Source organism: Dasypus novemcinctus, chromosome X, assembly GCF_030445035.2.
Source record: "Dasypus novemcinctus isolate mDasNov1 chromosome X, mDasNov1.1.hap2, whole genome shotgun sequence".
NCBI lineage: Eukaryota > Metazoa > Chordata > Mammalia > Cingulata > Dasypodidae > Dasypus > Dasypus novemcinctus.
The window spans coordinates 75,261,993-75,283,217 of record NC_080704.1 but is presented as its reverse complement, the minus strand read 5'-3'; the positions used below and the strand labels follow the sequence as shown (position 1 = coordinate 75,283,217).

At 39.0% G+C, this 21,225-nt stretch overlaps 1 protein-coding gene and 1 pseudogene across 2 annotated transcripts in view; one reads left to right on the top strand and one right to left on the bottom strand.

Moving 5' to 3' along the window:
- Window positions 1-333: 333 nt before the first annotated feature.
- OPHN1 (oligophrenin 1) overlaps window positions 334-21,225 on the top strand; it is a 540,428-nt gene continuing 519,536 nt past the window's right edge. Inside the window, exons 1-2 of one of the 2 annotated variants that reach the window (XM_004482489.3) lie at window positions 334-1,035; window positions 1,179-1,336. In XM_004482489.3, the coding sequence (XP_004482546.1) occupies window positions 1,183-1,336 (154 nt within the window). In that variant the 5' untranslated portion in view covers window positions 334-1,035; window positions 1,179-1,182. The remainder of the gene's footprint in view (window positions 1,036-1,178; window positions 1,337-21,225) is intronic. The other variant, XM_004482488.3, reaches the window with a different exon arrangement.
- LOC139438117 (fructose-bisphosphate aldolase B pseudogene) lies at window positions 10,327-12,990 on the bottom strand (annotated as a pseudogene).

Here is a 21,225-nt window from a genome sequence, read left to right as displayed (position 1 = left end):
TGTGGGAAAGGAAGATGTAAAGAAGTTGGTAGGTCAGAGGAAGGCTGGAAAGAGAGGAAGGAAAAAGAATAAACAATTCAGCCAAAAAGTGGGAAGTGAGATAGGGTCGCCCATAATGGAGTCCTCCTGGGTTATTGCTCCAGTTTCAGAAACTACGCCATGCAGACCCTCCTACTGCACACTGGCCCCTCAAGGCAGGCCTGGGCTAGCGAGCCTGAGGCAGGCTAGGAATGTTGTTCTGGGAGAAAGGCCTCCCTGGCTGGGTGGTGGGGACACCGCAGGGAGGAGTCAGGGGACGTGAAAATGCAAAGACTACATCTCCCAGGCCGCCACGCTTTCCAGCTGGAGTCCTAGGGCGCCGATTGTTCCCAGTTTCCGTAGGGAAGCGCCTGGCTACAGCAGCTATTGTGCGTCGCGCTACCGCCCTCCTCTTCCCGCTGGGGTGTTGACTAAGGAAGGCTTCGTTTCCTGGCCGCCTCGAGTTAACTCTTCCGGTGCCTAACAGTAACGCAGCCCGATTTCCTTGGAAGAAGAAGAACTTAGCAACCGGAGGACCCTGGTGACGAAATCATAGGGTTCCAGAACGACCTTTGAAGAACTCCGAGCGTTTGGGCTCCGGACTCCGGCTTTACTGGGGCGGGGCGGAGGCGCTCGCTTTAAGAAGGGGGAGGAGACAGTGCAATCCGGGTTGCCCGCGGAGTTCGGCCAAGGAAATCCACAGCTAGCTCGGGAGCGCAGGGTGAAGAAGAGAGGCGCTCGCATCCCAGCCCTCGCCTCCGCCTACACCCTGGGCGGGTCGAGGTGTCACGTTTGCAATTGCTGGGGAAGGTTCCGGCCTGTCTCCGGGGGCGAGCGGGCGGCGGTTTCTGCTGCCTGTCGGGAGAGGCGATGCCCTGTGGGCATGCTGCTTGCTAGGCTGTATCTCGCCGGCATCCGACTGTGTTAGTTAGTTCCCTTAGTCCGCCGGAGCAACCGCCAGGCCGCTCATTCTCCATACGGACTAGCCAGCTCTCTCTAGGAGCGTCATCGGAACAGGTACCTGTCCTCCAATGGGAAGGAGTCTGCGAGGTTCAGAAGCGGGTCCCGCCCTTAAGTCCACCCCATCTGCTTCTTTTTCTGTGCTGCTGATGCTCTTGGTCTTTGTGTCTTTCCTCTCTTCCCCCAACCCCCTCCATCAGAACCATGGGACATCCTCCGCTGGAGTTCAGCGACTGCTACCTGGACAGCCCTGATTTTCGGGAGAGGCTCAAATGCTATGAGCAGGAGCTGGAGAGGACCAATAAATTCATCAAAGACGTGATCAAAGATGGCAATACGCTTATCAGCGCTATGAGAAGTAAGTGTAAGGCTTGGATGGCTATTTCCCTGAACCTGTGACCTCTGGGCTTTAAACCCTTCCACGCTGCAAGGGAGAAGGGGGGATTTCAGGGTGTTTCCCAAGCCCAGGTATTTGAGTCAAATTGATTTGCCGACACATCGGGATTGGAGTCAGTGAAAGTGGATGGTGGTGGCTTCAAGAACTTTGGGCCTTTCTTTTTAGTGGCCTTGACCTTTATAAGACAGGATCTGTAGCTGTGCCTGGGACACTCTTGCTCTGCAATCACCCCTGCTTGGCAGATTCCAAATCTCCTATACTGCTGAGCATGTTCAGCACCTGTGTCTGGGGCAAGGCTCCAGCCAAGCTGACCAAGGGACTTCCCCAGCACCTCTTAAAAAATTGGGAATTAAGGCTAGCAACTTGAGGAATGGTTTTGCACTGGCCTCTGATTGCCACAGATAAGTGTGGAGATGTTAAAAAATTCCTCGTGGCAAGTTTTTTTCCTAAGGAAATCACCTTTACCTCAGTGATTTATTTTCCCTTTAATATATTGATCTATGGTTCAGGTCAAGATCAGTTTATGCTCAGAATTATTGGATGGGCCCACATGCCACTGAATTCTGCTTGAGGGTGTAATGAAGACCTACACACTCCCTGGCATTCCCTGAGACTGGTCCTCAGGGAATAAATAGAGGGGCAGGGCTGGGGGCTGCTGGGCACTCCCTGAAATTACTTTTCTCCACAGTCATAGCTGACTCAGCTGTGGTGCTCCCCCTTCCACCACCTTGTGTGGAGATTGATGTCTGCTGTTTGACAGGCCTGAAATAAATTAAAGAATAATAAATGTCCCCAAAACAGTGTGGGCAAATATTCCCTTTGTGTCAAAGTATATACCCAGAAGAATGGAGGGCAATGATTGCATAGAGTGGTAATTTTTTCTCTTTATGGCTGAAAGTTGATTGTGAAAAGTAAAGTCACTGGCAAATGTATACTGGATAATTACAATTTTCTTTTGTGTGGATTTATCCCCAAAATACCATGTCTAGGACCAGTGTGTGGCCCTTCTTAAGGCAGATGCAGCCAAGCAAGTTCAGGGAGAAAGGCCTTGGGAGCAGCAGTACTATGGTTACTGCTATTAGCTGATTTTTCTTGGGCATCTCTTCTGATTTGCCCCCTTGGGGTCTGTGCTTGCCTTGCAGATGTTGTCTGCCTGTTTTGGTCAGAATATATAAATTGTGCAAGTGCCTGCAGGTCGTTGGTTGAGTTTGATCTTTTAATGGTTTGTTCTATTGAGGCCTGACTAAGAGTAAACAATAGGCAGCACTTAAAGATTGGGTATTTGACATGTTGATCCTTAAAGACATATTACCCAGACTTTGAGGTATAGCTCCACTTTAATAGAGCTCATTGAGAGGTGAAAGATATGTAGATTGTGCCACAAAAATAGTTGGAAAGGTGAGGGCTCACTGAAAGGAAAAGGGGGAATACTGGGGTTTTCTGTTTGTTTATTACAGTAAACTGCTTGGTGCAGTATCCACAGTCAAAGGAAGCTCTTAACTAAGCCTTGGGAAGGGAATGGCTTTGTGAAGTATATGATAAGCTGAAATGGTTTGTGCTTACAAACGACCAGCTAAGGCACATCAGAGAGATTAAGGTTGGTAAGAAAAAGGATGTTCAGTAAAACATCTGGGGAAGGGCAAACATTTGGTAATTTAGGGGCAAGAAGCGATTTTTATCCATTCCTACTTTTCTAGGACAGATAGTGAGAGTTAACAATTAGGTAATCCAAAGACTTTGGATATGGGCAAAAGATCCAACAGAATATTCTGGTCTAGGGGACTCATGGATATTTGTGGTGATTTTCTGTTTCCAAGTATACATATAGAGTGAAAAATAGGACAGGTAGGAAATAAAACCAGCACCTAGCCACGTTTCATTTCTAAAACTTTGGATCATTAGAGGTAAAGGTGGGATGTTTCCCACTGCCATGACTACAAGAATGTTTACACTCCTTTTCTGCTTCCTCACACTGTACCAGCTGGGTAACTTTCTGAGAATAAGTTGGGTGGAAACCAAACAAAGGTAGGCTCTTGCTTTGTGTGAGGGAAAAAGGAAAAGCACACTGGAATTGGAGTAAGAAGACCTGGGTAACAGTCTTGGCTTCACAATCTTGGGATCTGGCACAAATCACTTATTTCGTCTGTGCTATGGGGGTCATTATACTTCCTCACAGAGTTGTTGTGAGACACAAGTGAATTAATGGATGTGAAAGTGCTTTGAAAAAGGAAAGGGCTAAACAATGTAAGTTGCTGAAAGTGTAATTTATAGTAGGTTTCTAAAGGAAAATGTGAGCACAAGTAGTTGCAAGCAGAGACTTATTCTTGCTGTGGTCTTGTTGAAAAATGTCAAAGTCAGGAAGAATAACAGATACTTTTTTATTGAACTTATTAAATTGGCCATCAAGTCAAATGGCTAGTGTTTCTAGGAAGCAATAAGACTTGGAGCACTGTGTTGGCAAAAATCAGCTGCAGTTTTCCTTAAAGTTGCTAACCTAGGTAGAACTTGATTTCTACATTTTGTCCTGTTTGGGTCTGATTTTGTACAGTGCTCTAGATGAGGCTTTAGTTATAATTCTGTGGAATGATTAATTCATTAAATGTAGGTCCTGTTTGAATATTTAGATTTACTTAACCCTGTACGCAGAGATCATTGCCTTTATGGTGATATTCAACATGTCCGCCTTGGGAAAGTGTTTGGTTTCCCCATTTTAAATGTGATCTATTTATAATTGATGGAGTACACATATATAGCTTAAACTAATGGCAAGAAAAAAGTGACTATATTGCCCACTTTTCTTTTGTCTTTTGTTTTAATGTCAGCAGTTTCAGTCCCTAATGTTGTTTGAATATTTGCTAAGCACTCAGGTTAGGCATTTTTCAGAACAAGTGATGTGGCCCCTGCTTATATCCCAAGGAAGCATGATATACCTAACAGGCATTTTATATAGTTCATTGAATACATGTCATTCATTAAGTAAATATTTGTGTACATAACTATATTCAAGCCATTGTTCTCAGCGTTGTGAGGTATACAGAGTGAGTCACACATGGATCCTGCCCTCAAGAAGTTCCAAGGCTAGGAAGGAAGACATGACATGGATAAAAATCACTATCATATAAGGTAATAGATAGTGATCAGAACCATAAGAATTCAGGTGATAACTGTGATAACAGGTGATAACAGGTGTGACAGTAGAGGAGGGGGACCTCATTTCCTAGTGGAGGAATAGGGAAACAAAGGAGGAGGTAGTACTGGAGCTAGGGAGGATTACTAACACTTGTCACTTTTTTAAAAAAGATTTATTTTATTTATTTCTCCCCCCTTTACTCCTTTGTTGACTCTCTCTGTCCATTTGCTGTGTGTTCTTCTGTGTCTGCTTACATTCTCTTAAGGTGGCACCAGGAATCTATGTCTCTTTTTATTGTGTCGTCTTGCTGTGTCAGCTCTCCATGTGTGCGGCGCCACTCCTGGGCAGGCTGCATTTTTTGCGTGGGGTGGCTCTCCTTGCGGGGCGCACTTCTTGCGCGTGGGGCACCCCTATGCAGGGGCACCCCTGCGTGGTACGGCACTCTTTGTACACGGCAGCACTGCACTTGGGCCAGCTCACCACATGGGCCAGGAGGCCCTGGGTATCGAAACCTGGACCTGGTAGATGGACCTGGTAGGGGGATGCTCTATCAGTTGAGCCATGTCTGCTTCCCCACTTGTCACTTATTTAGCCACTCCCATGAGCAGGCATTATGATAAGTATTATTATTTCCATTTTATACATGAGAAAACTGAAGTTCGGAAGAGTTAAGTAACTTCCCTAACTCATAAGTACAAGAGTCTGAATTAGAACTGAGACCTCCTCTTAAAGGTCCTACTTCTTTTTACTGTCACATTGTGTTCAGGACAGGGCATTTCAAGTAGGAGGAATCACACAGAGAAGATAAAGGGACAGCAAATAATTCAAGTCACCTGGAATATGGGGCACAGGAAGGGAGATTTTGGAAATGCAGTTGGAATGGGAAGATGAGACCTGACCATGCAAAGGACTTAAGACCCTCCTCTGTAGGCAGGAAGTGCTAGATAAAGGTTTTTGGTAGTAGAGTGTCATGGTTTGAGCTACATTTTAGGAAGATGCATCCGAGAGGTATGTGTAAGGTGAGATGTTAGCAATTCTGTACAAATATTTGGGTCCTTTCAGCATTTAATTGGTGGTTTTAACATTTTCTTTGCTCAGGACTCCGCAAACCTTTTCTGTGAAAGACGAGATAATAAATATTTTAGGCCATGCGGTCTCTGTGTCAATTCTGCATTGTCTTGCCAAAGTAGCCACAGACAATATATAAGCAAAATGAGAATGGCTGTGTTCCAATAAAACTTTATTGGGTGGCATTGAAATTTGAATTTCATACAATTTTCACATGTCACAAAATATTATTTTCCTTCGACTTTTTTTCAACCTTTTAAAAATTTGAAACCATTCTTAGATCAGAGGGCTGTACAAAAATAGGCAGTAGACTGGAGTTGTCTCACCAGCCATAATTGTCAGACTTCTGATATTTAGCTAATTAACCTAAAAAACCAAAACGAATTATTATTTGTAAGGCAGTAAATGTTGCTGTTGGTAAAACATAATGCCATATCTCATATATGCCATCAATTAGTTTTACTTTCATGTGCTATTAATTATGTCTGCTTTGGATTTTGGAGTAGCAAGCTGAAATGCTGTCAGAGGGTAAGGAGAAAACAGAACGGTGAAGCTGCTGGTAGCAGGTCAATAAAGCTGGGGTGATTGGGGTCAAATGCAGCAGGCTTGTCCTATTCAAAAGCCCTCTATGTTCACATTAAAAAAATAAAATTTGAGCTAGTGAAAACATATTTATAGGCTAGATTCAATCAGATTGTAACCACTGAGCCAAATGATCTTTAAGGTCCATTCTAGTTTTACCAATGTGTGAGTCTTGGACTATAGTGGGTTATAGTCTCCTGATAGTGATTTTTCTGGGGAAGAACCAATCAACACTGGTCACAAATGAGCAGTGGAAGAATGATGGATGGTATAATGGAACAAACCTGGTCTTGCCATATGGATATCTGGTTATGGCACTGCTGATTCTGCTACTAATGGGATCTGTGACCTTTATAAGTAATTTCACTGGGGCCCCAGGTTCTGTGGCTTTACAAAGGTGGGGGTGGGTTGGGGGATCTATAAGCTCACTTTTAGCTCTAATACTCCATGACTTTAATTACGAAATGTTTTGGGCATTTCATATTGTAATTTCATGATTTGAGATAGGAATGACTAATTCAGTTATAGGATTGTGTTTGATGCTTACATAACTTTTCACATAGTTTAGTGAATGCTTAATTAAACAAAAAAATCCAACAAAAGTTTTAAATAGACCTTCAAAACCAAGGATAATATACTTTATATGTATGAGTATATATACAATAAATGTCAGAAAAAAGAATTATATTGTTAAAACCTGCATATACATGCACAAATACACATACCTAGGCTGTCTTGAACTAATGAATACTTATGTTTTGAAAGAATCCAAAACATACATTCTAAACTAATTAGTATAGATTTTATAACCTAGTCTTAATTTTTTAAAATGATGCATTTGACCTTTAAAAATGTCACTATTACACTCTATACTATTAAAGATAAGTGTGTTAGATGTTTATCCTAAGGTCACCTCTTGGGATGCCTTTCAGCTCTTGCTTTGGCAGCTGGGGCACTTAACAAGTAAGTGATTGCTCTTTTGGAAGGATGGGTTGGTTCTGTCTTTGAGGTACATGTGATGTAAAATTTACTTAGTGGAGCTGTATCTACCTTGGCACACAGGGGACCTGGGTCCTTGTCCCAACTCTGCCACTAACTAGCTAGCTGTAATGACCTTGAATAAGTCTTTGGTTTTGTGATGCTATGTTTTCCTCTATAAAATGAGAGAGTTGGTCAGTGATCTTTATGGTTGCTTCTGGCCTTATCATTCTCTATTTCCTGACAGCAGCTGGCTTACTCAAATACTTAAGTGGCCTGAATTAATTATGTTATAAAGCTCAAAGCCAATTCATCTTTTCTCTAGGAGAATGGACAATGGGAATATCCAACTGTTGTTTCTACTTGAGTGGATGTCTTGAATTATACTGGCCCATCAGACTGTCTTCTCAATGGATGCCTCTGTTCTGAATATCTCTATAATGAGGGAGACTGAAGCATTTAACCCATTTGGGGTAGGAATAGTACCATGGTCTGGAGAGAGGAGTTGGTGATGTATGACTAGCTATTATTCCAGTGATATCTAAACAGTATTTTTTTTTCAGCACATGGAGTTATTTTAGGCATTTTGCTGTTCACACAGAACAGGGTAATGGGCATGTCTTTTGGAACTGCTATTATTAGTAAATGTGAAACAATATCAAAATGAAAATTGTTGTGGAACATTTGTTATAGGTTATAAAGGAACATCATCAAAATTTACTGCTAACTATAGACCGTAGCTTACATTTGATGTATTTTTCCATACACCCCCTATTATTAACACTATGTATTAGTATTGTCCATTTATTATAGTTCATGAAAGAACACTCTCATATTTGTACTGTTAACCACAGTCCATCTTCTACCACATGGTTCACTGTATTATATAGTCCCCTGCCTTGTATAATCCAAACAGATTGTATACTCAGTGGATCTCAGTTTCATCACAGAGTTGTGCTTTCATTGCCTCAGAACATTTTGGAATGTTTTCCTTGGTCCAGTAGAAAAATATTCCGTACCCTTCTATTATTGACCCTTAACATTGATATAGTACCTTCTTTGACACGGAGGCAAGAATATTACAATATTGAGAAGCTATAATTTTGTGGTAAGGGATAGCAAAGATTTTGGCTTGAACTGCTTATTAAAAAATGTTTTCTGATCAGAGCTGAGTGTGATGATGGAAAATTACTTTTCAGCATCAGTTTTTCACTTTTAAAGTATACCAAAAGTTTTTACTTTATAACTGTTTCTATAATCATTTACTCCAGAGATTTCTAAAAACCCATAAGGAACTACACATAAGGAGTACCCTGGAAATCTTGAGCTGATTTTTTTTCTAGTAGGGTAGAGGGCCCTCATGATGCTTTATCAGGATTACATCATGGGCTAAGGCCTAAGGACAATGTAAAAACAATTCAATTTAATTCAAGGATTTACTAAACAACTACTGTTTTTCAGGCACTGTCCTGGTGAATAAGGTTGATATGGACTCTACTTTCCTGGAACATACTTTAAATAACAAATTACCCACTTAATTTAATTACAATTATGAGATAGCTATGAAGAGAGAGTGGTATATATTCAATCACATGTTAAAAAGTGGGGAATTGTAGAGGAAAGAAAAAAAGGAGCTAAACCATATATATAGCTGTCCATAGGAAAGAAGATTAAACTGAAGAGGAAAAGTTCCTAAGTCATAAAGAATAGCTTTTCTACCTTGTTGTGAATAGCCTTGGTAATGAGTAGTGTTCTGCAAATGAATGGAGAGGTTCTCAGAAACAGACAATGAGAAGTACATCTCATGGGATTGTCAGGGAAACCTAAAGCACCTATTGTTTCCTTAATCTTTATAAGTATATTAAAATTTTTTTAGATAGGTAATACATGAACATGGCACAAAATTCAAAGGGTGCGAACCCCCCTGAAAGTCCCCCAGTTCTCCTCACTAGAGACAATAACTGGAAACAGTTTATCTGTCTTTTATTTTTTATAAATTTTTATTGATGCAACTTAAGTGCAACATAAAATTTTCCATTTTAACCACTTTCCAGTATACAATTCAGTGTATTACAGTCACAATGTTGTGGTATCATTACCACTATCCAATACCAACATTATTTTATCACTGTAAACAGAAACTCTAAACCAATTAAGCAATAATTCCCCATTCTCCCCCCAGGCTAGCATCTGGTAACCTGTAAACTGCTTTCTGTCTCTATAAGTTTGCTTATTCTACATATTTCATATAAGTGTGATGTGGGCTATGGGTGGGAGGCTCTTTGTCTCTTTGGAGATAACCTTAACCTAGGCTGTCTGTCCTGACTTGTGGGTGTGGGATGATGGGGGGCTGCAGTCCTGCCCTTGGTAACCATGGCAACGACTCCAGTCCCAGGAAACTGTTTATCAACGCAAACTCTATAAACTTTAAATATTCAGGGAAAATGCAAACCAAATGTGCTAAAAGCTTATCTAGAATGTATGAAGTCCATGCTAAAAGCTTACCTAGGAAGTGGAAGATATATATGCTAATCCAAGCCTATTGAAAACTGAAACAAAAGGACCATTTGGCCTTTCCTCTCTGTATAACAAGAACTTGAAAGTCTTGTTCGGGGTTCGGGTTTGCAACAGAAAGCTCCCGAGTCTGGCGGGCCGTCGATAAACCATTTTTCCTTCTCAAAATCATTCCCAAGTCCTGGCCTTTCTATACGCAAATAATTGAACCTCTCTCATATTCTACAAGTGGAATCATACAATCTTTGTCTTATTTTTTTTTGCAGGTTTATAGAATATTTTCCAGTCGCAGCTATCTCCTTCATAACCTACTGCTGCTAAGATTGTTTAATAAGATACACTTCTCTTCTCTTTGCTTTCAAAGTGTCGTTCAGTGGTTGTGATTTGGATGGAAAGCAGATATCATTTTAAAATCTGTTCTTTTCTTCAGGTGACTACTCAGGAGTGGGGAACTGGAAGTATTGCTAGAAAACCATTTTGCAGAAGTGTCAAATCTTTGATATTTATATGTGTGTACTGATTTTTTTTTCCTTTTTGGTTAAGAATTTAACAGGTAATGTGTATCCAGTTGCTCCCATCTAATTTTGTCTAATTTCCAGGGTTAGTCAAAAGGTCACTCCTTTTCAGCTCCTGTTAAGATACCCAGAAAAGCTAGAGCAAGGCTAGCCGGCACGAGGTCCTAGTAGGTGTAACTGGCAGTGAAGAGTGACTGGGTGGAGGCTGCACCAGAAGAGCCCGTGTGAACATACTGCCCTTCGGCTGCCTGGTGGTTCTCCACAGCCCACTTCATAAAAGCCTTCTCGGTTGCCTTCTTGTTTGCAGCCTTGCCATTCTGGGTGGCAAGTGTACTGGCCTGCAGGGCCTGTCCATAAGAGAAACTTAGTTTCCAGGGTCTTGGTAGAGGGCAAAGGTTGATAGCATTGAGGCTGAGATTGGCATCCTCTTGACTCATGCCACCAGGCAAAAAGCAGATGCCAGGAACAGTGGCAGGGACAGTGCGATGGAGAGCTGTGATGGTGGCCATAACCACTTGCTCTGGAGTCTACTTCTTGGTGCAGGCGTGTCCAACAGTCACCATGTTGGGCTTTAGCAGGGTGCCCTCCAGGTAAACATGATGGTCATTCAGGGCTACACAGCAGCTGTACACAGCAGCTGTACACAGCAGCCAGGACCGTCTCAGTAACATATTGTCAGTGTTCCATGTCATTGTCTCCATTGGGAATGACTTCTGGTTCAACAATGGGTACCAGTCCATTCCACTGGCAGATACTGGCGTGGTGGGCCAGGGTGTAGGCATTTTCCTGGATAGCAAGGTTGGATAGACAATCCTCGGCACAGCATGCCACTTCCCAAAGTCAATGCCATCCTTCTTGTACTGAGCACAGCGTTTGGACAGGCCATCAAGCCCTTGAATGGTGGTTTCTTTGTTTGTGCCGGCAAGAGGAGCAGCTCCTTGGTCTAACTTGATTCCCACCACGATGCTGTTTTCCCTGAGGATGTTTCTGAACAGCTTTCCCTGGATGTCTTTCTGGTGAGGGTCTCGTGGAACAGGATCATGCCGTTGATGCTGTGGTTGACCGAATTGTGGGTGGTGAAGAGAACCTCTTGGAACTGTCGGCAGTTCTCGGTGTTTTCCACCTTGATGTGCTGCAGGCGGTTTCCATGGTGCCTAGGGAGTGCTGCGGGCGCAACAGGCCGGCACTATCAGCAGTACCGGTGGCCCTGCCCCCACCATGGTGGCCTGTTTATCTTATTTTGTCTGACTTATTTCACTCAACTTGATGTCTTCAAGGTTTATCCATGTTGTACCATGTGTCAGAACTTCATTTTTTATGGCTGAGTAATATTCCACTGCGTGTATATACCACATTTTGTTTAGATGTTCATCTATTAATGGGTGCTTGGGTTGCTTCTGCTTTTTGTATATTGTAAACAGTGTGGCTATGAACATTGGTGTAAAAACATCTGTTTGAGTACCTGTTTTCTGGTAATTTTTGGGTGTATACCTAGAAGTGAAATTGCTGGGTCATATCTAATTCTGTGTTTAACTTTCTGAGGAATGGCCAAACTATTTTTCATAGTGGCTATGACATTTTACTTTTCCATTGACATTTTTATTTTCTGTATTTTAAAGAATCGCCATCCAAGTCGGTGTGAAGTGGGTATGTTGTTATAGTTAACTGGTTAGTGTCCTTTAGTGTTGACTTGTAGGAGTTTTTAATACATACTTGATAGTAAACCCTTATCAGAGATACGCTTTCCAAATATTTTCTCCATTTTATGTAGGTTGTCTTTTTTCTTCACAATGTTCTTTGAAGCACAAAAGTTTTTAATTTTGGTGAGGTCCAATTTATCTTTTTGTTGTTGTTGCTTGTGCTTTTGACATCATATCTAAGAATCCATTGTCTAACACAAGGTCCTGAAGATTTTCCCCTATGTTTTCTTCTAAGAGTTTTTTGGTTTTAGCTCTTGTATTTAAGCCATTGAACCATTTTGAATTAATTTTTATATATGGTGTAAAGTAAGGGTCCAACTTCATTCTTTTGCATGTGGATATGCAATTTTCTGAACATTATTTGTTAAAGAGATTATTTTTTCCCCATTGAGTAAACTTGGCAAAAATCAATTGGCTATCAATGTGTATGTTTATTTTATTCCTTTGGACTATTTGTCTCTGCTTATGTAAGTACTGCACTTTTTATTACTGTAGCTTTATAGTACATTTTAAAATCAGGAAATCTGAGTCCTCCAACTGTGTTCTACAGTTTCAAGATGTTTTTGGCTCTTCAGGGTATCTTACCATTCCGTGTGATTTTTTAAATCAATTTTATTGAAACATATTTATAAACCATATATTCCATCTGAAGTGCACCATCGATGGCATTTTGGTATAATTACAGTTACGCATTCATCCCTTTAATCAATGTTTTAGCATTTTCATTATTCCAAAAAAAAAAAGAGAAAACTACAACAACAAAAAACCCCAAAACAAACAAAAAGTCACATCTCAATTTCTCTATCCTTCTCCTGCCATACATGTTAATCTATTTCCGTCCCTATAATTTGTACACTTTTTGTATAAATGGAATCGGACATTATGTAGTACTTTTTGTCTAGTTTCTTTCACTTAGCATATTTCCTTTTTTTTTTGCCATTGATGGAATGTTTTTCATATATTACTATATATTACTGTCCATAGTTTGCATTGGCCAAATATCACCCTTATAGTAACGTCTTGTAACATTAATTTACACTTTTTCTGTTTCAGAGAAAAACATTCTTATATATACACTATTAATCATACCCATTTTTCATGAGGGTTCACTATGTTAAACAGTACCATGTTTCCTTTTTTACCTTTCCTTCTAGTGATATACACTACCTTAGAACTTCCCTTTCAACTAGTATCATAATCATATATTAGTGATGATAAATATAAACACTATGACGTACATTCACAATTTCTATTCATTTCCAAACAATTTTTTTTTTAACCAGTTCACATATGTGAATTTTGGCCTTCTATTCGCTAACCTCATTCTATTTTCTGGTGACTTTATTGTAGCTATTTACTCCATGAGTTTGCTCATTATATTCAGTTCATAATTGTGAAATTGTACAATATTTGTTAGTTTGTCCTGGCTAGCTTTGTTCAACATGTCCTCCAGGTTCATCCATGTTGTCATATGCTTCATGATTTAATTTCTTCTTACAGCTGAGTAATATACCACAATTTGTTTACCTTTCTGTCAGTTAATTGACACCTGGGTTGTTTCCATTTTTTGACAATTGTGAATAATGTTGATATGAACATCAGTGTGCAGATGTCTGTCTGTGTCCCTGCATTCAATTATTTTACATATATACCTAGAACTGGTATTGCTCGGTTGCAAGGCAGACCTATATCTAACTTCCTTAGGAACTGCCAAGTAGACTTCCACAGCAACTGTATCATTGTACATATCACCAACAGTGAATAAATGTACCTGTCTCTTCACATCCTCTCCAACATTTGTAGTTTTCTGTTTTATTTTTTTTTTTAATAGTGGTTATTCTAATAGGTGTGAACAGATATCTCATTGTAGCTTTGATTTGCATCTCCCTAATAGCTGGTGGTGTTGAACATTTTTTCATGTGTTTTTTCACGATTTGTATTTCTTTGGACAAATGTCTATTCAAGACTTTTGCCCATTTTTTAATGTGGTTGTTTGTCTTTTTATTGCTGAGTTCTAATAGCTCTTTATATATCATGGATATTAAACTTTTGGCAGAGGTGTGCTTTCCAAATACTTTCTCCCATTATGTAGGTTGCCTTTTTACCCTCTTCACAAAGTCCTTTGAGGTGCAAAAGTGTTTAATTTTGATGATGTCTCATTTATCAGTTTTTTTTTCATTGCTTGTGCTTTGGGGGTAAGGTTTAAGAGACCCCCACCTACCACATGATCTTGAAGTTGTTTCCCTACACTATTGCCTAGGAGTTTTATGGTCCTGGCTTTTATGTTTAGGCCTTTGATCCATTTTGAATTGATACTTTTTTAAAAATACTTTTTTGTTTAAAAAAAACCAGCTTTTTTGAGGCATAATTGCATACAATAAGCTATACATTTCAGGTGTTTACATGATAAGTTTTGCTATATGAGTACATACGTGAAACCATCACCATAATCAAGATACTGAAATATCTATCACACCCCCAAATTTCCACATGCCCATTTGTGATATCCTCCATCCCCTGCCCAAACCCAACCCCCATTTCTAGGCAACTGCTGATTTGTTTTCTGTCACTATAAGTTAGTGTTCTCTAGAGTTTTATATAGATGGATTTATAAAGTATGAGTTTCTTTTCTCTGACTTATTTCACTTAACATAATTATTCTGAGATTCATCCAAGTTGTTACATATATCAGTAGTTCATTCCTTTTTATTATTGAGCAATTTTGCATTTATACACACTTACTTTGTTTATTTAGCTACCTGTTGGTGGACATTAGACTTGTTTCCAGTTTTTGGGTGTTGCAAATAAATCTGAGATGAACATTTGTGTACAAGTCTTTGTATCAGTGTATGTTTTATCATTTCTCTTGGTTAAATACCTAGGAGTAAAGTGAGTCACATGGTAGGCGTATGTTTAACTTTTTAAGAAACTGCCAAACTGTTTTCAAAAGTGACTATAGTATTTTGCATTCCTATCAGCAGTATATAAGAGTTTTGGTTGCTCTGCATTCTCATCCGTATTTGATATTTTTAAACTTTAGACATTCTAGTAGTGGTATCCCATTGTGGTTTTTTTCTTTTTTTAATCAATTTTATTGATACATATTAATAAAGCATACAATTCATCCAAAGTATACAATCAGTGGTATTTGGTATAATCATGTATTTGTGCATTCATCACTTCAGTCATTATTAGAACATTTTCATTATTCCAATAATAATAATAATAAACCCCAAAACTAATAATAAAAAAAACCCAAAAAACAGACTAATAGAAAAAGCTCTATCCCTTTATAATCACCTCTAAATCTCTCTATGCTTTCCCTCCTGTACATAGCTGCTATTCTGTTTCCATTTTTCTAATTTATTTGTATTTATATTTTGTATAGATGGAGTCAGAAAAAATGATAGTGTGTTTTGTCTAGTTTCTTTCACTTAGTATATTACCTTTTTTACCCTTAAAGGAAAATTATCAATATATTGCTATATGCTACTGTCCGTATTTTGCCTTGGTTTTATTTTTGCTTGATATCATCATCTTGTAACATTAACGTATGTTTGTTCAGTTTCAAAGAAAAACAGTCTTATATATGCAGTGTTATCCATACTCATATTTCACAGGAGGTTTTGCTGTGCTCTATAGTCTCATGTTATATTTTTTAGCTTTCCTTCTAGTAACATACATGACCTTAGACTCTCCCTTTCAACCAGTCATACCCATATATTACCACTGCTAGTTACAAACACTGTGATGTGCTTTTACCATTTCTATTAATTTCCAAAGATTTACAAACAATTTTTACCAATTCTGCACAGATTAACCCTCAACTTTCCATTCTCTAACCTTATTCTATTTTCTAATAAGCTATATTCTAGGTATTAACGCCACAAGTTTACACAAAATACACAACTAAATGTATACATTCAGAATTTGTCCTTTTGTGTCTGGCTTGATTCATTCAACATAATGCCCTTCAGATTCATCCATGTTGTCATTTAATTCACAACTTCATTTCTTCTTAGAGCTGCATAATATTCCATCGTTTGTGTACACCACAATTTATCCATTCAACAGTTGATGGACACCTGTGTTATTTCCATCTTTTGGCAAATGTGAATAATGCCATTATGAACATCGGTGTGCAGATGTCTATTTGTGTCACTGCTCTCAGGTCTTCTGGATATATACCTGGTTGTGGTATTGCTAGGTCCCATGGTAAATCTATGTTCAGCTTCCTTAGAAACTGCCAAACAGTCCTCCACAGTGGCTGTACTATTTTATGTTCCCACCAACAGTGAATAAGCATTCCTATCTCTCCACGTACTCTTCAACACTTGTAGTTTTCCATCTTTTTGATAGTGACCATTCTAATAGGTGTGAAATATCTCATTGTAGCTTTGATGTGCATTTCCCTAATAGCTAGTGATGTTGAACTGTTTTTTAGCATTCGTATTTCTTCTTTGGACAAATGTCTATTCAGTTCTTTTGCCCGTTTTTTAATTGGGTTGTTTGTCTTTTTATTGTTGAGTTGTAGGATCTCTTTATATATCATGGGTATTAAACCCTTATAAGATATGTGATTTCCAAATATTTTCTCCCATTGAGTCAGTTGCCTTTTCACCCTCTTTACAAAATCCTTAGAGGTGCAAAAGTGTTTAATTTTGAGGAGGTCCCATTTATCTATGTTCTCTTTTGTTGCTCATGCTTTGGGTGTAAGGTCCAAGAAACCACCACCTATCACAAGAGCTTTAAGATATTCCCTACATTTTTTCTGGTAGTTTTATGGTCCTGGCTTTTATATTGGGTCTTCAATCCATTTTAAGTTGATTCTTTTATAGGGAGTGAGATAGCAGTTTTCATTTATTCTTTTGGTTATGGATATCAAGTTCAACCATATTTTGAAGAGACTGTTTTGTCCCAGTAATGTGGACTTGGTAGGTTTGTAAAAACCAGTTGGCCGTCAAGGTGAGGGTCTATTTCTGAACTCACAATTCTGTTCCACTGATCAATGTGCCTGTCTTTAAGCCAATAGTGTAGTGATTTGACCACTGGTAAAACAGAGCAAGGACAGGCAGTGCTAGAGTCTTCCTGCATCACTCCTTTTTTAGGATGTTTTTTGCTATTTGCATGCCCTTTCCCTTTCAAATAAATTTGGTAATTACCTTTTCTGTTTATGAAAAGTAGGCTGTTGGAATTTTGATTGGTATTGCATTGAATCTATAAATCAGTTTGGGTAGGATTGACAACTCCATGAACATGAATTAGCTTTCCATTTGTTTAAGTCTTCTCTGATTTCTTTTTGCAGTCTCATTATAGGTCCTGTATAATCTTTGGCTAAATTGATTCCTAGGTATTTGAGTCTTTTTGTTGCCATTGTAAATGGATTTTTTTGCAGATTTATTTCTTAGATTATACAGTACTAATATACAGAAACATTACTAATTTTCTCATGTTGATCTTATATCCTGTCATTTTGCTGTATTCATTTATTAGTTCAGATAGCTTTGTTGTAGGCGTTTCAAAATTTTCTAAATAGAGGGTCATGTCTTCTGAAAATAGTGAGAGTTTTAATTCCTCTTTTCTTCTTTGGATGCCTTTTATTTATTTATTTTTTGGTCTAATTGCTCTAGCCAGACCTTCTAGAACAATGTTGAATAACAGTGGTGACAATGTGTGTGCTTGTCTTGTTCCCAATCTTAGAGGGAAAGCTTTCAGCCTTTACCCCATTGAGTCCATTGTTGCCTCTGGGTTTTTCATATATGTCCTTTTTAATACTGAGGAACTTTTCTTCTACTCCTATCCTTTGAAGTGTTTTTATCAAGAAATGATGCTGGGGTCCAACAATGAGCCTTTGAAATGACTATGCTTGTGAGCCTGTGCACCTGAAATAAGAACAAGGCCTAGAGCTGTAGGGTGCCTAAGAGTTACTTCCTGAGAGCCTCCGTGTTGCTCAAATGTGGCCAGTCTTGAAGCCAAACTCAGCATGTAAATGTGTTGCCTTCCCCCCAGCGTGGGACATGACTCCCGGGAATGAGCCTCCCTGGCGCCGAGGGATTACTACCAAGTACCAGCTGATGATGTAACTAGGAAATGACCTTGAATAAAAAGGTCAACTCGGACCAGCAGAATATCTCAATCTACATATAATACCAGGAGTTAAAAATGCTTTTTGACCTAAGTAAAAGGGGGAAATGGAAAGGACAAATGAGTTTATGTGGCTATGAGTCTCCAAAAAGAGCCGGCAGGTTATCAGAGGGGTTGCCCTTATGCACACCCGAGCAGAGTCCCAGAGACAGCTAAAGTAGATACAATCCCAGGTATTTTGTCTTCTGAGGGCTCCAGAGACCCACAGGTTCTATGGTCATGGCAGATGGAGTTCAGTGCCATGTCAGTTGGCCCTACTTTGGAGTTTGTATTTCTGTGTGATGGAGCTGGACTTAGATGTGATCTTTGTCCACAAGTCTCTCCTGTTACTTTTACTGGAACTGTAGTTGTTGCTGGGGTTTAATGTATACCCAGGGGATCTGAATCTCTGGACTGACCATGTGATAGCCAGGCTCTGAGCCTCAACAGACTTGCAACTCCTACACTCTGGTTTATTGGACTTACTCCACTCATCTAACATGGAGTTGAAGAAGGTCAACCACCACACCAGGGAGACAAGAGCGCCTACAACTGAAAGCAGGAGAATTGCATGCAGCAACCATGTGGAATCTAAGCCCCCTCTTAATATAGATATGGAGTGGATACAACCATTCTAAGTTCCACAGGATGGAGGAATAGAGTATGGATTAGAGTGGATTTACTGATATTCTGTTCATGAACTACTGTGATTAGTAATCGAAGAAAATGTGGCATTGGTGTGGAGAAAGTGGCCATGGTGGCTGCTGGGTGTAGGGAGTGGAAGGAAGAGATGTGATGTGGGGGCATTTTCGGGACTTGGAGTTGTCCTGGGTGGTGCTGCAGGGACAGTTACAGGACATTGTATTTCCTCTCATGACCCACTGAGTGAACTGTCGGAGAGTGTGGGCTATGATGTGGACCATTGACCATGAGGTGCAGCAGTGCTCAGAGATGTATTCACCAAATGCAATGAATGGCTCATGATGATTGGTGAGGTTGTTGTTATGGGGGGAGGAGTGGGGTGAGGGGGGTGGAGGGTATACGGGGACCTCATATTTTTTTAATGTAACATTAAATAAATAAAGACAAAGAAAAAAGAAAGAAAGTGAAAAAAAATGATGCTGGATTTTGTCAAATGCCTTTTCTGCATTGATTGAGATGATCAAAATAAGTTAAAAGCTGCAAACTTTGCGAAAATACTGCATGTGCAGGTTAAACTTAGAACCTCGGAAAATCCAGATAAAATTCAGCTAAGTAAAATGAGGAAAATGGGTTTTAAGCCTCTGAAACATACTAAATTGTAATTATATCAAATATATTACAAGGCATTTTAGCAAAATAAAACATTAACTTGTACTTAGTAGACATATCATTACATTTATTTTAATAACTACTTCATTATAGGTTGGAAGACTTTATTTGGAAAAGAATAATTTGACATTAATGCTGACTTAATGTAAGGTAAAGAAAGCAGACATTCCCAGCCATTTTTTGAATGAACATGGATTATACTATTTAAGGCAGACCCAAGGCCATACTTTTTTTTGGAGGGGGTAGGTTTTCCATCCATTACAGATCATCTTCATGTTAAGATCATAAAATACAATACAATGTATAAACCCAATTTATAATTACATGCAGGAGCCCAAGTTAACACAAACAGCATCCACTGTATCCATTATTGAAAGTGGCATATTGAAGTCTCCTTCTGTTAGTGTTTACCCATCTATTTCTTCCTTTAATTTTGTCTGTGTTTTCTTCATATATGTTGGCATCTGTTTTTAGGTGCATATGTACTTGTGATTGTTATAGCTTGATGAATTCACCCTTTTAGTTTTGACTTAGTCTATTTTATGTGATATTAGTATAGCCACCCCAGCTCTCTTTTGGATTCTATTTGCATGGAATATGTTTTTCCATTCTTTTACTTTCCATTCCATTATTTGTGTCTTTGTGTCTCAAGTGAGCCTCTTTTAAGTAGCATATGGTTGGATCATGCTTTTTTATCCATTCTGCAAATCTCTGCCTTTTGTTTGTATAGTTTATTCCACTTCCATTTAAAGTTATTGCTGATAATGAAAGATTTACTTCTGCCATTCTTCTATTTGGTTTTTGTAAATCTTTTACTTTTTTGTCCCTCATTTCTTCCATTACTTTCTACTTCCGTGTTTAGTTGATATTTTGTAGTGGATCATTTAGAATCCCTTCTCATTTTCTTTTATGTATATATATTATTTTTTTTAAAGTATTTTTAAAAAAATTTACTTTATCCCCCCTTCACCCAGATGGTTCACTCATTTGTCTGCTCATTTTTTTTTTTTTAAATCATTTATATATAGTTTATTTGCTACTTATAAACTCAGTTGTATTTTCTACTAATCATCACTGTCCAGCAATTCTCAAACTCTAACATGCAGCAGAATTACCTGGGCTCTACCACCAATGCTTCTGATTCAGGAGGTCTAAGGTGGGCCAAAAATTTGAGTTTCTAATAAGGACCCAGGTAATGGGATAATGTTGGTCAGGAACCAGGCTTTAAAAACCATTGACCTAGACAATATTTTATTGCCATAATATGAATTACTTGAATATATTCTATAATTCAATACATTTTCTATGATTTGATAATGTAATCTTCAAAACTCTACAATACAATTCTGTTTCCTGAGCTTAATTAGTTTTCTCTGATTAATATTTTAGAGACTATCACCCTGGTAGGAACATAGGGGGACAACAATTTCAAACGGTGATTTTAGTTTCTCTAGCAATTATCAGTTAACTATATCATTCAATACAAAGAACTGTCACTACAAGGTCCTTAGCTGAACAGAGCACTGTATATTTCTTTTTTTTTTTTTTTTTTTAAATTTTTTTATTTTTTATTGACTTTGTAATAATATTACATTAAAAATATATATGTGAGGTCCCATTCAACCCCACTCCCCCACCCCTCCTCTCCCCCCCCCCAACAACACTCGTTCCCATCATCATGACACATCCATTGGATTTGGTAAGTACATCTTTGGGCACCTCTGCACCTCATATACATTGGTTCACATCATGGCCCATACTCTCCTCTATTCCATCAAGTGGGCCCTGTGAGGATTTACAATGTCCGGTGATTACCTCTGAAGCACCATCCAGGGCAGCTCCATGTCCCGAAGACGCCTCCACCTCTCATCTCTTCCTGCCTTTCCCCATACCCTTTGTCCATTATGTCCACTTTTCCCAATCCAATGC